The 17,563-nt window shown below is 42.7% G+C and overlaps 3 protein-coding genes across 5 annotated transcripts in view; 1 reads left to right on the forward strand and 2 right to left on the reverse strand.

The window, feature by feature from the left end:
- LOC124011252 (ras-related protein Rab-9B-like) lies at positions 1-9,927 on the reverse strand. Of its 2 annotated transcripts, none has more exons than XM_046324436.1 (3): positions 9,694-9,927; positions 2,856-3,189; positions 1-934 (listed from the first exon to the last, which is right to left on the reverse strand). In XM_046324436.1, exons 2-3 carry the CDS (start codon positions 3,003-3,005, stop codon positions 476-478), a joined length of 609 nt encoding a protein of 202 aa, XP_046180392.1. In that variant the 5' UTR covers positions 3,006-3,189; positions 9,694-9,927; the 3' UTR covers positions 1-475. The 2 variants fall into 2 exon arrangements, with proteins under 2 accessions (XP_046180392.1, XP_046180393.1); XM_046324437.1 differs by lacking the exon at positions 9,694-9,927 and adding an exon at positions 5,869-5,929.
- On the forward strand, positions 8,690-16,339 carry fut11 (fucosyltransferase 11 (alpha (1,3) fucosyltransferase)). Of its 2 annotated transcripts, XM_046324433.1 has the most exons (8): positions 8,690-8,710; positions 10,303-10,395; positions 10,942-11,310; positions 11,603-11,777; positions 12,472-12,677; positions 13,067-13,213; positions 15,028-15,503; positions 15,683-16,339. In XM_046324433.1, the coding sequence occupies exons 1-8, from the start codon at positions 8,705-8,707 to the stop codon at positions 15,831-15,833; spliced, it is 1,623 nt and encodes a 540-aa protein (XP_046180389.1). In that variant the 5' UTR covers positions 8,690-8,704; the 3' UTR covers positions 15,834-16,339. The 2 variants fall into 2 exon arrangements, with proteins under 2 accessions (XP_046180389.1, XP_046180390.1); XM_046324434.1 differs by lacking the exons at positions 8,690-8,710; positions 10,303-10,395 and adding an exon at positions 10,455-10,628 and having other exon boundaries at positions 10,831-11,310.
- LOC124011251 (LIM and calponin homology domains-containing protein 1-like) overlaps positions 16,262-17,563 on the reverse strand; it is a 23,726-nt gene continuing 22,424 nt past the window's right edge. The window contains exon 14 of the mRNA XM_046324435.1: positions 16,262-17,403. Within this exon, the coding sequence (XP_046180391.1) occupies positions 17,305-17,403 (99 nt within the window). The 3' untranslated portion in view covers positions 16,262-17,304. The remainder of the gene's footprint in view (positions 17,404-17,563) is intronic.

Genomic DNA, 17,563 nt, shown 5'->3' on the forward strand with positions numbered 1-17,563 from the left:
ACAGACCAGGTCTATGTCATTATATTATATTATAGTCAGTCAACAGACCAGGTCTATGTCATTATATTATATTATATTATCTATGTCCGAGTCATGTTCTGGTCAGAGTATCTGTGAGATCTGACAGGGTGATGAAATGGTGAAAACACTTCACAGGGCAGGTACATGAAGCTGAAGCTGACTGGATGTAGACAGCAGTGTTGTGATATACTGCAGAACACAGACAGAGTTGAACAACACGGTGTACCTGTTACATTGTACCTCATTGATAACCTTTCAAAATCAGATGTGTTGATTATCCAATACTCTTCCAAATCAGTCTGTACCGACAACACAACACTATTTAAAATCAGCGGTGTTGATAATCAAGTTGTCTCAGTAGCTTGTACCTGCATCATCATCAGTGAAGAGCTCCCAGAGTGCTAGACAGAGAGAACTCAGGGAGGGGCTAGCTCCGACCAATCCTTTCAACCAATCAGCAGCAAGAAGAGCGCGGTACTTTACGGTTGCCGTGGAGATCGATAGTGCTACTCAACAATGTGTGGTCGATCTGATCCTCCGCCGCCAGAACCTCCAGTACCGCTGACTCAAACGCCACTCCCACGTTCGTATCGTCCTTTGCACTGGTCTCGAAGTAGGGACAACAGCCATTCTCCTCGCACCAGGCCTGAGCCTCGTCCTCCCCCACCTCCCTCCCCTCTTTGTCCACCTTGTTGCCCAGGACAACGAAGGGGAACCTCTCTGAGTCTCGTACGTCAGAGTAAAACATGAACTCTTTCTTCCAGCTGGCCAGGTTCTGGAAGCTGTGCAGGTCGTCTACAGCGAAGGTGAGGAGGCAGCAGTCGGCGCCACGGTAGAACGGCGTCCTCAGGGACTTGAAGCGCTCCTGACCAGCCGTGTCCCAGATCTGAAGGGTCACCAGGCGCCCGTCCACCTGGAGAGAGGAAGTGAATGAAAATGTTTATTGTACCAAAGAGAAACTTTATTGCTCCCAAAAAGGATTAGATCTGTACATAATATGCACAGCAATCATAAAGATAAAACATTAGACAGGGGAGGAGGAATGAATGACAGTAACACAGCATATAATACATTTAGAAAAACACATTCTGTGGGGTCTAGCCTATATAGAGAATAGGGTGCAAATGCTAAATGACTTAAATGTAATGTAAATGTACATCAATTGAACAAATAACTGCTCAACCCCCCCTCTCCACAAACTGAATTAGAAACTGTACCCACGTTGTCTGCTGTAGTTCTTGCTGATTAATGTTTGTACCTACAGTGCATTCAGAAAGTATTCAGACCCCTTGACTTTTTCCACATTTGGTTACGTTACAGCCTTATTCTAAAATAGATTACATTGTCCCCCCCACTCAATCTAGACACAATAATGACAAATCAAAAACAGGTTTAGACATTTTTGCAAAAATGTCTAAAAAACAAAAGGCTGAGTACTCAGTACTTTGTTGAAGCACATTAAGCAGTGATAACAGCCTCCAGTCTTCTTGGGTGTGACGCTACACACTTGGCACACCTGTATTTGGGGAGTTTCTCCCATTCTATGTTCAAGTCTGGGCCACTCAAGAACATTCAGAGACTTTTCCCCAAGCCACTTCTGTGTTGTCTTGGTTGTATACTTAGGGTCGTTATCCTGTTGGAAGGTGAGGTCCTGAGCGCTCTGGAGCAGGTTGTCATCAAGGATCTCTCTGTACTTTGCGCCATTCAATCTTTCCCTCGATGCTACCACCACCATGCTTCACCGTGGGGTTGGGGTTCACCGTAGGAATTGGTGCCATCCTCCAGATGTGACGCTTGGCATTCAGGCCAAAGAGTTCAATTTTGGTTTCAACAGACCAGAGAATCTTGTTTATCATGGTCTAAGAGTCGTTACGTGCCATTTGGCAAACTCCAAATGGGCTGTCATGTGCCTTTTACTGACAAGCGGCTTCCATCAGGCCACTCTACCATGAAGGCCTGATTGGTAGAGTGCTGCAGAGATGGTTGTACTTCTGGAAGGTTCTTCCATCTCCACAGAGGAACTCACCTCCCTGACCAAGGCCCTTCTCCCCCGATTGCTCAGTTTGGCCAGGCTGCCAGCTCTAGGAAGAGTATTGGTGGTTCCAATCTTCTGCCGCTGTGTTCTTGGGGATCTTCCATGCTACAGACATTTTTTGGCACCCTTCCCCAGATCTGTGCCTCGACACAGTCCTGTCTCTGCGCTCTACGGACAATTCCTTCGACCTCATGGCTTGGTTTTTGCTCTGACATGCACTGTCAACTGGGGGACCTTATATAGACAGGTGTGTGCATTTCCAAATCATGTGCATTCAATTGAATTAACCACAGGTGGACTCCAAGTTGTAGCAACATCAAGGATGATCAATGTAAACAGGATGCACCTGATCTCAATTTCGAGTCTCAAATCAAGGGGTCTGAATACTTATGTAAATAAGTTTATAAAACCTAAAAACCTGTGTTCTCATTATGGGGTATTGTGTGTAGATTGATGAGGACATGTTTGTTTAATCCATTTTAGAATAAGGCTGTAATGTAACAAAATGGTGGAAAGTCAAGTGGTCTGAATACTTTTTACTTTCTAGATGAACTGAAGGTATTTATGTGGTGACGCGGTGCTGTGGTTAGTTGAGATGCAATACATTTCCAGAAAGGGACACAATAATAATAATTATTATTCAATTTCAGACAGAGCTTGGCTCTATCTCCTCACCTCCTTCTCAATCTCATTGGAGAAGGTCCAAGGTCCCTCCCCTTATTTTGCAGTTTGAGAAGGTGGCAAGGAGATAATGTGAAGAATAAAAAAAAACTAATTCAGAAACTGCTCTAAATCTGACCTCCAGGTCTCTGTTGAGGAACTCGACCCCGATGGTGTGGAAGGACTGGGAGTCGAAGCGGTCCGTGACGTAGCGGTTCATTAAGGAAGACTTTCCCACGACGCCGTCCCCCAGCAGGATCACCTTTAACAGCAGGCTCTTCCCGCTCATCACAAACCTTCCTCTGCTGCTAGGCGGTGCAGCTCACCAGGCCATTCCAGGACCAGGCCCCCTCCCTCCGCTGGCAGGCTGGCTAGCCTGGAGTCGAGCCTCCTAGCCGGGTTACTGATCACTTTGACCCAGCCTCCACCTCGATGCTAGGCTACTGGGCTAGTACTAGCAGGGTCAATGCAACCTGAAGGATGAGCAGAGAGATTTTTTTTAAACTATCAAATGTTATTGGTATTTGTAAGATGTTACAGGTGTAGCGAAATGCTTATGCTCCAACAGCACATTAATGCCCAACAATACACACATCCCAGAAATGTAAAGGTAATTAAGAAATATTAGAATGAGCAACGTCAGAGTCCGGAAAATAAATATGTTTATGATGGTATGTATAGACAGTATAAGAATAGAAAAGGTGTGTACAGCAGTAGTTATAGTGGATGAGCCTTGACTAGAATACAGTATATACATATGAAGTGAGTAAAACAGTATATAAGCATTATTAAAGTGACCTGTGTTTAATGACTATGTACATAGTACAGCAGTCTTTAAAGTGCAGGGTTGAGTGCCGGGTGGTAACCGGCTAGTTACAGTGACTAAGTTCAGGGCAGGGTACTGGGCGGAGGTCAGCTAGTGGTGATTATTTAACAGTCTGATGGCCTGGTGATAGAAAATGGTTTTCCAGCTTTGATGCACCTGTACTGTTTCCGCCTTCTAGATGAAGGGATGAACAGGTCGTGACTCGGGAGGCTGAGGTCCTTGATGATCTTCTTGGCCTTCCTGTGACACCGGGTGCTGTAGATGTCCTGGAGGGCAGGCAGTGTGACCCTGGTGATGTTTGGGCTGAATGCACCACCCTCTGGAGAGCCCTGCAATTGCAGACGGTGCAAGTTGCCATTCCAGGTGGTGATACAGTCTGACAGGATGCTGTCAAAGGTGCATCTGTAGAGTCCAAGCCAAATTTCTTCAGCCTCCTAGACGTTGAAGAGGCGGTGTTACATTTACATTTAAGTCATTTAGCAGACGCTCTTATCCAGAGCGACTTCAAACTGTCTGTGTGGATTGACCATTTCAGGTGGTCAGTGATGTGCACCCCGAGGACCTTTAAGCTTTTCACCCTCTCCACTGTGGCTTGTCGATTTGGATGGGACATGCTCCTTCTGCTGTCTCCTGAAGTCCACCATCAACTCCTTCATTTTGTTGACGTTGAGGATAATTTCCTGGCACCAATCCACCAGGGCTCTCATCTCCTCCCTGTAGGCTGTCTCGTCATTGTTAGTAATTAGGTCTACTACTGTTGTGTCGTCTCCAACTCAATCAAGTTTGCAGACGTGTGGCCACGCAGTCATGGGTGAACAGAGAGTATAGGAGGGGGCTGAGCATGCAGCCTTGTGGAGCCCCTGTGTTGAGGATCAACGTAGCGGAGGTGTTGTTGCCTACCTTCACCATCTGGGGGCCCGTTAGGAAGTCCAGGACCCAGTTGAATAGGTCCAGACCCAGGGCCCCAAACATAGTGATGAGCTTGGAAGGCACTATGGTGTTGAAGATAATGCTTTTCATCGACTACTGCTCTCTTACATAGGTATTCCTCTTGTCAAGATGGGATAGGGTAGTGTGCAGTGCGATGGCGATTGTGTCATCCGTGGATCTGTTGGGGCAGTATGCAAATTGTAGTGGGTCACGTAAGGTGGAGGTGATATGATCCTTAAGTAGCTTCTCAGCACAGAAGTGAGTGCTACGGGGCGATAGCCATTTAGTTCAGTTACCTTCACTTTCTTGGGTACAGGAACAACATCTTGAAGCAAGTGCGGACAGCAAACTGGGATATGGAGAGATTTAATATGTCCGTAAACACTCCAGCCAGCTGGTCTAAACATGCTCTGAGGAAGCAGACAGGGATGCCGTCTGGGCCAGCAGCCTTGCGAGGGTTAACGTGCTTAAATGCCTTACTCACGTCGGCCACGCGGTGGAGGCCCTACGTTTTTCCCGTAGTGGGCAAAGGTGTTTAGCTTGTCCGAGAGCGTCGGTGTAGCAGGTTTCCACTTTATAATCTGTGATTGTCTAAGGTCCCTGCAACATACGTCTCATGTCTGAGCCGTTGAACTGCAACTCCACTGTCTCTGTACTGAAGATGTGTCTGTTAGCTGGACTGTTTTACTCAGCCATGTTCCCAGTCATCTTGCCGTGGTTAAATGCAGTGGTTCGTGCTTTCAAATTTGCGTGAATGCTGTCTTTTGGCTTGGATAAGTTCTACTCGTCACAGTGGGAACAACATCCTCTATGCACTTCCTGATCAATTCAGTAACTGAGTCAGCGTATATCAATGTTTTTTTTTTTGACAACCCGGAACATTTCCCAGTCCGCGTTATCAAAACAATCTTGAAGCATAGATTCCGATTGGTCAGACCAATGTTGAACAGTCCTTACCACGGGTATTTCCTGTATCATTTTTTGCCTATAGGAAGGGAGAAGCAGAATGTAGGTGTGATCTGATTTGCCGAAGGGAGAGCGGGGGAGGGCCTTGTAGCCTTCCTGGAAAGGGGAGTAGCAATGGTCAATAATTATTGATGTGTTTATAAAACTTTTCCTCAGATTTGCTTTATTAAAATCCCCAGCCCAAATAAATGTGGCCTCATTATATGCGGTTTCCAGTTTGTACAAAGTCCAGCGTAGTTCCTCGAGAGCAGTCATGTGTCGGCTTGAGGGGGAATATACACGGCCGTGACGATAGCCCAAGAAAATTTTCTTGGGGAGGGAATGCGGTCGGCATTTGATAGTGAGGTATTCCATATCGGGGAACAAAAGGACTTGAGTTCCTGTATGTTACCACAATCACATCATGAGTAGTTAATCATGAAAAACACACCTCCGCCTCTCTCTTTCCCGGACAGTTCTTTCTTCTTGTCCATGCGATGTACGGAGAACCTACAAGGTAGGAATAGGGAGACCAAGTCTGTATAAAATTGGCTTTGTGTTCATGAGAGGCCGAAGACCTAACAGCAACCTGAGAGATACATGCTGGAAGATACTGACAATGAACACAACAACTTAGGCCTAGACAAAACAACATCAAGTAGCTGTCTTTCACCAGGAGGAGAAGTGGAGAGAGAGACTAGCTAGAGACAGAACAAAAGAGAATGGTTACTAAAACTGACAAACTCAAATAGCAGCAGATTTTTTTTTATGTAACAAACATACTGATACAACAACAATCTTTCTTCCTAAACCCTTTGTATATGGAGCGCCATAAATCTGGAAACCTAGACTAACAACAGAACAACTATTTGGAAGTGATGTCCCTCCTGTCTGAAATGTATTGGTGAAGAGATATGTGTAAGGTCACCAGGGTGGTTGTCCTCTGGGACACCTGATAGGGGTGAATGACTCTAAGAAGAAACTCCCCCTCTCACAAACCCAGGGATTGGTCGAGCTGGAGATTGGCAAGTCGTAAAATGTACTACTGATGAGCTAAAGTTCCTCTGCTGTACATCACGATCCCCATGTTGTTGATAATGTAGAGACAGGAAGTAACCCTGAACCCCGTGTACAGTATGGTTGAAAATCACAGGGGAGAAATAAGTATTCATGCTGCAAGTGACATGGTTCTTGATTTACAATACAGCTTTAGTAAACTGCTTCTTATTATGCCACATGATAGATAGTTAGATAGTTCGCTAACTCACAACAACTCAGAAGGTGTCCTCCACTACCAGAGACTTTAATAACAACAAAGATGAGTCAGGAAGATGAGCACTCGACTGACTCAGGAACACATGACAACAACAACAACGATGAGCCAGGAAGATGAGCACTCAACTGACTCAGGAACACATGACAACAACAACAACGATGAGCCAGAAAGATGAGCACTCGACTGACTCAGGAACACATGACAACAACAACAAAAACGTTCCACCATAATTTGTCTAAGATTAGGATCTGTATTTATCTATTCCATAATTATTGTTATGTTTATTGATAAGATATTAAGCATTTTTTACCACCATTACCAATGCAAACATTCTCATTATCGCAATAGTTTTGGACGTCCAAAAAAGTCAAAGTCAATTTATAATATTTTTTTGTTTTTACATTCCTCACCTAATAAAAAGGCCTGAGTTAAAACATGACACTGAAATCAAATATTTAAAATTGTATAAACATTTATTTAGCAATTTCACTCATTACCACAACAATATTTTGTGACAAATTGTCACAATTACATGAATATATGTTATTTTTATGTACACAATTGGATAAACAAAAGACAAACTAAGATTAAGCCAAAATGGCAAAAGTATACATTTGATTTTTCCTAAAAATTGGTGCATTACGGTAATGATAAGCAGGTTTTGGAGATGAAAATGCATTTTTCGGTAATGAGTGTTGCATCGTTTGCCATTGAAAAACTGTACTGAGCTCTATCAGAGATTCAGTAACCCAGTACATCATCCAACTGTCATTTGTTAATCCCAAAACTAAAATCACAGATTTTAATGCAATTGACTAAAACACCCCTTATTAAAGCATAATGACAAAAAAAGTGACTTAAATGTCAGGATTTGGCCAGGGTTGTTCTGGTTTTTGGTCACTAGATGCCCCCATTGTGCCTTTTGACCTTTTGTTTTCCCTTGATCCCCATTATTATTTGCACCTGTGCCTCGTTTCCCCTGATTGTATTTAAACCCTTTGTTTTCCTCTGTTCTTTGCTCTGTGTTTGTATGTTAGCACCCAGCCCTAGTACTCTGAGAACTCTTGTTGATCCCGGTGGACTCTCTTGTGGAATTCTGTTTTTTATTCTTGTTTGTTTGTTTTTGAGTATCTTTTGAGGCTTTTTGTGCTTTACCTTCCACCTTGTGGATTTACCTTTTTTGTCTTGGAGGTTTACCTTTGTTCTTGTAGGATTCCTTTTGAGGTTGTGGAGTTACATGTTTTCCTGAAGAACTTCATTTTTTACTTCATTAAATACACCGTCTCAAGTACTGCTGTGTCTGCCTCATCTTCTGGGTTCTGCCGACTATTCGTGACTCAGTTGGTTAAGTGACTGTTTCTCACTCCGGAGACCCGGGTTCGTAACCGGGTCCTGACATTAAATAAACCAAAATGTCTTTATGGGTAATATTGGAATATTACATGACATGGATGTGTTTGGTTCCAAGGTATTTTAGATGCATTTCTAAATTTAATGGGATCCTGTGAGCAAATGGCATTACATGATATGCCTATATAATATCTAAACATGTGGGATATGGACAAGCAACTGTCTTGGAATAACTAACAACAGTATAGGTAAGCGCTTAAACAGGTACATGTCAAATTGGAGAATATCCTCCTTTAAGTGGTGGATGCTCTTTGCTGAAAAACAAACTCCAGATTGTGGCTTTAAGTAAATTAAAATGGGGTTTTTAAACCCAGATTTCTTGACTATCCCCTACTTAATCAACTTACTGTTTTACAAAAACAAATCTATACAATGTGTAAGCAGTGGTCCTAGTAAATAATTAACGTTACCAGCAAAACACACCCATTGACTATACGTTACAATTAGCTTATTATCATTACCAAAACTGACCCTAAAAATGGGGCAGGAATGAGAAGTGTATTTTGTAATGACAGGCCCTTAGCTCAATCTACCAGTGATAGGAGACAGCCATTATGACTCAAAACAATTGACCACATCAGTAAAGCCCATTCATGACTCCATGTTGGTAAGGTCTTTAAGTTTTTTTTTTGTCATTAGGGTAATGAGAAGGTTAAGTGTCCTAAAGACGGTGTTTGAGAATAAGATTCTGCTTCTGACGGCATATAAAAAGGTTACACGAGATGTTTTATTTAAAACATGTGAAGAAATGAATTTAACTTGCTCTCATCTAAGGACGGCTCCTTCTGACGCATCATGGGGACTTCACTTTAAAAAAAAGTTGACAGCGACTTGAAAAAGTGTTATTGTAATGAGAAACATGTGCGAAGACACTGCTTTTAAATCAACAAATATTAGATTCATGTAAACTTTATTAACGTACTGCATTTTATGGTTTATGGACAAACTACAACAAAATATGTTGTAATTTATTCATAAGTTAGCTAGGTTTTTCTAAAGTAAAGTTTTTTTTTTTTTTTAATGACCCGATAATTTTATCTGGAAGCATTTCGGTGCATACAATTCAGGCAAAAATGTCAAATGTATATAAACATAGACACTGTGCCATAAACTAGGCATCTTAATCTTTAGATTTCTATTTTATTATTGCAGACATAGCATGGTTTTCTAACTCAATTTGCTAGCGCCATGAATACAACTGGTTTCATGAGAATCAACCAATTAACGTAGTAGCTAACCTCAACTAACTGCTATAGTTGTTCTGATGCCAATTTAATGTAGAGAATCACATCTGCGTGTTCCCATTTCGTAAATGTATTATACGGGACATCTAGCTAGATATAGGGATGAATAGCTAGCAAATGAAATGGCGACTATATGATGATGATGATGATGGATAAAAAATAATTTAAAGCCACAGACTGTTACCGTTAGCAAGCTATGTTTAGTGGATGGGTTGTGATGATGACAATTGTTCTGAATTATTCAACTAAACTACGAATAAACAGACCGATTTGATCAAACGTGCAACATAATCAATATTACTGCATGTGACTGCATTAATTTAAGGAGTAAAATCGTTTTCGTTACCTCATTCTATACCAAGATATGAGTCGTGGCTTGCCCAGTTTTGCATCTGAAATTTGATGTGCTTTGAACCCGCTTGTTGGAGTTGCAGGGCGTCCCCAGTCTTTTACAGTGCAGGGTAATCGTCAGTCAAAACAGGTGCGTTTTGCAACGAAAACAATAGTTGCTATTGGACAAATGCAGGTTGTTCGGCCCCGTTTAATTCAGTTTGCTTCTGTTTTAAGAACCGTTTTGCAACAGAATATGCGTAATGAATACGCCCTAGAGTTCAGTCGCGACGCCTGGTCCTAAAGCCCGGCGCTGCATACCCATCCATGGTCGATTTATTTATTTTGCTGTCAAATTTGGTCCATCCTCTGTGAGTCTGGATACCTCAACATGTTCAAATGTCCCAGATTTGACTGTATATAGTCTCTATTTTATGTGTTCTTTAAATGTTTTATCGCTGAAGAAAATAACGTGAAAGTGCACAGTCAATGTGTGATTCCACTCCAGAACTGTAGATGGTAGTAATGCGTTAAAAGTTGATTTGGCGTGGAGACGCATACTAGAGGAAGATCCCAGATTATTTCCCTTTATTCGCTGCTTCCCCCTTTGTTTTCTCCACCCAAGTACACATTTCCAGAAGAAATTCCTGAGTTCAGAGAGAGAGAGGAAAAGAGAGAAGAACGCGTCTACACTCATGTGTTTATTGTAATGATAACGGTAAGAATACGTGCGGTTTATTATGACTCTTGTAATATGCCTGATTGTGTCCCACAAAGTGGTTGTTTCAGCCAGAGAGATGGCTTTGATCCGTACTTTGACGTAGCTGGCTGTCTAGCTACAGCAGATCAGTATATTTAGTGGCTGTATATAGTGAAATATCACTGTGTAGCTATCATGTAAGTGAACCCGGTATGGACAGACAAGAGCCATCTATTGCATGAAGCATATATTTACATTTACATTTAAGTCATTTAGCAGACGCTCTTATCCAGAGCGACTTACAAATTGGTGCATTCACCTTATGACATCCAGTGTAACAGTCACTTTACAATAGTGCATCTAAATCTTAAAGGGGGGGAGTGAGAGGGATACTTATCCTATCCTAGGTATTCCTTAAAGAGGTGGGGTTTCAGGTGTCTCCGGAAGGTGGTGATTGGCCAATAACATCCATAGACTATGGCTCTATACTTGACTGGTGTGCAGTGTACAAGCAGACAGAATCAAAATCAAAACAGGATGTGAGATCTATATAATGGTTCTCAGATGTCTGTGGAGGGGAGGCTGGGTGCCCGGCTGGTGCCCTGCTGTGTGTGGCTGTGTCTGGGGCTGCTGTGTCTCCTGTCCACCCTGCCCTGTTCCTGGTCCCAGGACCCCCTTAACGTTGGGGGCCCCGTGGATTTTGGAGACTCCGTGGATACAGATCAGGGTGCCTTCCAACCGCAGAGTGCACTGTCTGACATGGAGTTCTCTTCCATTGCCTCCTACCGCGGCCCCGGCAACAATGACTCACGTCGCAACAAGGACCTGCCCATCCTGTTGTGGTGGAGTGCAGGACTCTTCCCTCATTTCCCCGGAGACACAGAACGTATCGACTGTCACACCTCCTCCTGTCTGGTCACACGCAATAGGAAGGTCTGTGGTTCTAGTATTATAGCTAGGTCTTCCAATGGTTTATACTGTTGTGCGTTGTCCTAGCCTGTTCCTAGATCTGTTTGTGCTGTTTTGCCAATTCCTATGGCTATGGCCATTGTCACACCAAACAGATCTGGGACCAGGCTAGTGTTTTCTTTGTGATCTGTTAATACATGTCATTTATAATATGTTATTAATAATAGCCCAGTGTCTTTTTCATGACCATGGATTTCAGTTTGTATTGACTACAATGTGGATATGTATAAACTAGCACCATCCTAAATCTCTATAGGTTCAACTGTACAGACGTACCTCCTCCATCATCTTCTATGGGACAGACTTCAGGGCCTACGAGGCTCCTCTTCCCAGACCCTCTCACCAGACCTGGGCCTTATTCCACGAGGAGTCCCCCATGAACAACTACATCCTGTCCCACAGCCCAGGCATCAGGCTGTTTAACTACACAGGTACAGGATGACAGTATGTCAACTCTTATCTACATCCTGTCCCACAGCCCAGGTATCAGGCTGTTTAACTGCACAGGTACAGGACCACATTATGTCAACTCTTATCTACATCCTCGTGGTCCTTCTGTAGCTCACTTGGTAGAGCATGGCGCTTGTAACGCCAGGGTAGTGGGTTCATCAGGAATGTATGCACACATTTACATTACATTTAAGTCATTTAGCAGACGCTCTTATCACACATGACTGTAAGTCGCTTTGGATAAAAGCGTCTGCTAAATGGCATATATTATTATTATTATTATTATTATTATTATTATTATTATTATTATTATATTACATCCTGTCCCACAGCCCAGGCATCAGGCTGTTTAACTACACAGGTACAGGACGACAGCGTGTCAACTCTTATCTTGTGTAAATAAAGGGTACTTGGAGCCAACAGTCGCTCACATAAAAAAATGAAGTCTGCGTCCCAAGTAGCACCCGGGTGCCTATATAGTGCACTACTTTTGTCCAGGGCCCATAGGGCTCTATATAGGGAATAGCGTGTTATTTGGGATGCCGTCTCAAAGGACAGCACTCACTTGAATGAATATCATTTGCAATCAAACCTTTGTTTTGAATTGTTTTTTTCTCAAAGCAACGTGTTAATAAACCATTTCCCTTCGTTCCTTCTGGATGTTCAACTCCACAGCCACGTTCAGGAGAGGCTCAGACTACCCTCTGACCCTGCAGTGGCTGCCCTCCCTGGGATACCTGCTCCAGCCTGTAGCCGTGTCTCTGGAGCAGAAGAACCACTGGAGGAGAGAGGGTCTGGCCCCCATCATGTACATGCAGTCACACTGTGACGTCCCCTCTGACAGGGACAGATACGTGCAGAAACTCATGAAGTACATGGAGGTACAGTGATATGGAATGTGTTCCCCCTAAACTAGATGTTTTGATATGAAGGAATGTTGTCTGGTTTTTATTATCTAATGATTTGGCAGACTGGCAACCATTTGTATGAATTGAGCCCTTTAGTCTTGCTCTCGATATTTATTTCTATCTCTTTCACTCTCTCGATATTTATTTCTATCTCTTTCACTCTCTCGATATTTATTTCTATCTCTTTCACTCTCTCGATATTTATTTCTCTCTCTTTCACTCTCTCGATATTTATTTCTATCTCTTTCACTCTCTCGATATTTATTTCTCTCTCTTTCACTCTCTTGATATTTATTTCTCTCTCACTCTCTTGATATTTATTTCTCTCTTTCACTCTCTCTCTCTTGCCCCCCTCCTTCCAGGTGGACTCGTATGGGAAATGTCTGAACAGTAAGCCCCTCCCTCAGTACCTGGAGGACACAAGCACGGCCACAGGGGAGGACGCCGGCTTCATGAGCTTCACGGCACGCTACAAGTTCCACCTGGCCCTGGAGAATGGCCTGTGTCAGGTAAGAGAGAGAGAGAGAGGGAGTGGCCCTGGAGAATGGCCTGTGTCAGGTAAGAGAGAGAGGAGGGAGTGGCCCTGGAGAATGGCCTGTGTCAGGTAAGAGAGAGAGGAGGGAGTGGCCCTGGAGAATGGCCTGTGTCAGGTAAGAGAGAGAGAGGAGGGAGTGGCCCTGGAGAATGGCCTGTGTCAGGTAAGAGAGAGAGAGGAGGGAGTGGCCCTGGAGAATGGCCTGTGTCAGGTAAGAGAGAGAGAGGAGGGAGTGGCCCTGGAGAATGGCCTGTGTCAGGTAAGAGAGAGAGAGGAGGGAGTGAGATTGGGAGAGAGAGAGAGAGAGAGAGAGAGAGAATGAGCAATGGAGTGATAGAGACAATTTAGGTTTTTAGGCATTTTGAAACTTGCTTTTTTAGCTTGTCCTTCAATTTATGATTTTATTGTTTTAGACATCCTTTTGTGATTTAATTGTTTTAATTAATCTCTCTTATACAATATATGAACTGATTGGCGAATAATGTATTGTGTCATTTTGAAGATGTTTCCGAACACTTCTACGTGAATGTGGATACTACTATAATTATGGATAGTCATGAATTAATCGTAAAAAAGTTTGAGGAAGAAAAATAAAATGCTACCCTCCCGTATTATTGATAAAGGTGAGAGGTTAGCCTTTTTTTGGGAGGGGGGGTGATCTTTGTTCCTCTGTAACTTTCTCCCCCTCATCGTTATGCCAAAAGGTGACATTCAGTAAAGTCGCCTCATATTAAAAACTAATTGAAAATGTGAACAAAAATATAAACTCACCATGTAAATGTTGTAAACTCACCATGTCCCATGTTTCGTTAGCTGAAATAAAATATCCCAGATATGCTTCATAAGCACAAAAAGTTTGAGTGTTTCTCTCAAATTGTGTGCAGAAATGTGTTTTTACATCCCTGTTAGGGAGCATTTCTCTTTTGCCAAGATCTACCTGACAGATGTGGCATATCAAGAAGCTGATTAAACAGCATGATCATTAAACAGGTGCACCTTGTAAAATGTGCAGCTTTGTCACACAACACAATGCCACAGATGGATGTCTCAAGTTTTGAGGGAGCGCACAATTGGCATGCTGACTGGCGGAATGTCCACCAGAGCGGGTGCCAGAGAATTGAATGTTCATTTCTCTACCATGAGCCGCCTCCAACGTCGCTTTAGAGAATTTGGCAGTATGTCCAACAGGCCTCACAATCGCAGACCACATGAAACCACAACAGCCCAGGACCTCCACATCCGGCTTCTTCACCTGCGGGATCATCAGGGGGGGGAGCTGAGGAGTATTTCTGTCTGTAATAAGGCACTTTTGTGGGTAAAAACGTATTCTGATTGGCTTGGCCTGGCTCCCCAGTGGGTGGGCAGCCCTCCTAGGCTGCGCGCCCCTGCCCAGTCATGTGAAATCCATAGATTAGGGCCTCATTTATTTATTTCAATTAACTGATTTCCTTATATGAACTGTAATAATGTACATTTTGAAATTATTGTTTTTGTTCAGGATATACAAAAATATTTGTTTGTGGATGGATTTACTTCTACTGCATGAAAGACTATCCCACTACAATTATGCCCATTGAAGATCCCACTACAATTTTGCCCATTGAAGATCCATGAATTATTTTATTCTTTACGTTCAAACTAAAAGGCGTAGTCACTTCCTGGTTACTTTCAGAGCGTATTGCCTTTTTATCTATATTTGTCTCTGTCATTTCATTGTTTTAACTGTAAAGCATGTTGTGATTTCAAATGCACTTTAAATAAAGTTTAATTTAATTAGATTTTCTCCAGGACTACATGACAGAGAAGCTATGGCGCCCTCTCCACCAGGGCTGTGTACCAGTCTACCGCGGCTCCTCATCAGTAGCTGACTGGATGCCCAACAACCTCTCTGTCATCCTTATTGATGACTTCCCATCACCTCAGGACCTAGCCAAGTTCCTCAAGGCGTTGGATGAGAACGATGAAGAGTACGCTAAGTATTTACAGTTTAAGAACCCGAGCCATGTTACCAACGTTGGCCTGATGGAGGCTCTGGAGAGCAGGGAGTGGGGCGTGAACGACATGAGCAAACCCAATTACCTCAACGGCTTTGAGTGCTATGTCTGTGACCAGGAGAATACCAGACTGGCAGCTGAACGGGCCTATAGGAAAGCCCCAGAGAAGAGCCCGCCCCCCCAGCCTAAGATGGCCAATAATTCTCATATGGGATGTCCTCTACCCAGCCCGGGGTTCGGAGACCGTCAGGATCTACACATCAATGACAGGTAGACACCACCAGTCTCAGAAATAAAGGTTTTAACCTTATAGTACATTATGATTATTACTTATTATTCTCATTATGTACTGTTTACATTGAGAGATATTCCTCCATGTCTTAAAATCCACACTTCAAATAAACTGCTGTGCTTATTAGCCTTATTTATTTGTGTGTGTGTTTCTTCAGCTGGGTCCAGATGTGGCCGCAGGACTACTGGCAGAGCTTAGATCAGGCTGAAGGATTGGAGTCTCTCATCAGACATAACGAGTCAGACCCTGCACTGCTCTGGCATCACATCCAGGAGTTGGCTATGACGAGGGCCAGAGGACCGGCATAACTAGTCGAACCCTACACTGCTGAGGAACCACATACAGTAGGAGTGCCAGAGGTAACTGAGAAAAGTTCCTTATTGCCAGTGGTTTTTTGGACAGAAAGAGGACAAGGAAAGAAAGCCATCTATTTGTCTAGAGACTTGCACCCCTTAACCAGTGGGGTGTGGCCAAAGTGGACCAGCGATAAGAACCAATGAACTGCTACTGAACTATCGGTAGTGTAGACTGTAAAGGATAGAGAAGATGTACAAAAATATATATATACAGTACTGCTTTTTAATGTTGTCCACTTGAGGTGCCTGGTAGCCTCATCTGTGGCACAAAAGGGCCTAATGTGTGTCCAAGTTACAGTAGTGTTTTGTTATCTCAAACCTGTTGCCAAAACTTGTCTTTTCAACACTCAATAATGTACAACATTTTTTTATACTCTATATTTATCATGTTTATATAAATCAATTTTATTGTTTTTCTGAGTCAAAAACAATTTAAAAAATAAAAATTTGATCAAAAATCTGTAGTTATTTTCTTTGCATAGTCAAGACTGAAAGTAGAAAATTGTACCCAACTGCCAATCTACATATCCAGTTCCCAGTTAAATCTTGTCATTACGTTATAATATTTAGAGACTTTTACATACAGTATCTTCATATTTCACAATACATTCACCAAGTTACAACATTAAAGGCACAATGCAGCCCTTTTTATCTCAATATCAAACCATTTCTGGGTAACAATTTAAGTATCTTACTGTGATTGATTTCAATTTAAGATGGTCTAAAATAAAAATTGCTTCTTAGCAAAGAGCCATTTCTCAAGCAAGAATTTAGCTCGGACTGTCTGGGACTGGTCTGAGTCCTAACTGGACGAGCCTAATGGGAGGGATATCTCACATGAAAACTAGCTGTTATTCGCAAAGAGGTTTGAAACTCTATTTGTTATTGGTCCATTAACGTATACAGCCTGTTGATGTCACCAGACAGTCCTAAACCCCATCCCACCAGAACAGGTCTTTTCAAACAGCTCTTACACTAAAAGGGAATTATCATAATTTTCACAATTTCACGGTATTTTTCCAACCTCATAGTGTGGAAATATAAAACACAGGAAATCATGTTTTTGACTGCACTGGGCCTTTAAGGAGAAAAAGGCAACAAACAAAAAAGTGGACATTGAAACGGACGGAAGATTAAACTATATCAGTAATATGATCATATTATTATCTTTACCAACCCTAAACCATAGAATAACTCCCATAGTATTTCATTGTTAACCTCATTCAATTCAGTAGGACCCAAACAAAGGTCTGAAAACAAAATGAGACACACAGAAATTCCTGTCAAATGAAAGGTGCAGTGTTCCCTGTCTGTTAGCAGACGACAGGTCTTGATAGGAGAGAGCAGTTATATCAGCCATCCAGTCTTGTCACCTCTGTGGCCATGAAGGAAAAGAGACGAGGAGACGAGGGGAAGAAGCAATCTACAAGACGTTGGAGTAGCAGCTCTCACAGTGGACTGTCCCTTTGTGCAGGAACATGTTGTACAGAAAGTCTCCCATTGGCTTACTGCATACACCACACTGCAACGACAACATAGCATATTGTTCATGTAGCACAGCCAAGACTATATTCTAGTCTGCGATGATGCTACCTGCTAGCAACACAGCTGCTAATACCACTGAAACAACACTTTTTACAACTACCGCAACCTTTACAGCTGATACAGGGTCAACGTGTATA

This window comes from Oncorhynchus gorbuscha, linkage group LG23 (genome assembly GCF_021184085.1).
Source record: "Oncorhynchus gorbuscha isolate QuinsamMale2020 ecotype Even-year linkage group LG23, OgorEven_v1.0, whole genome shotgun sequence".
Classification (NCBI taxonomy): Eukaryota; Metazoa; Chordata; class Actinopteri; order Salmoniformes; family Salmonidae; genus Oncorhynchus; species Oncorhynchus gorbuscha.

Excerpts from the sequence above, each read along its gene's own strand:
- LOC124011252 (XM_046324436.1), bottom strand. The coding sequence starts at position 3,005 with ATGAGCGGGAAGAGCCTGCTGTTAAAGGTGATCCTGCTGGGGGACGGC. Across the intron at positions 935-2,855 it reads TCCTCAACAGAGACCTGGAG|GTGGACGGGCGCCTGGTGAC; the intron begins GTCAGATTTAGA and ends TCCTCTCTCCAG.
- fut11 (XM_046324433.1), top strand. Across the intron at positions 12,678-13,066 it reads AACTCATGAAGTACATGGAG|GTGGACTCGTATGGGAAATG; the intron begins GTACAGTGATAT and ends CCCTCCTTCCAG. Across the intron at positions 13,214-15,027 it reads TGGAGAATGGCCTGTGTCAG|GACTACATGACAGAGAAGCT; the intron begins GTAAGAGAGAGA and ends GATTTTCTCCAG.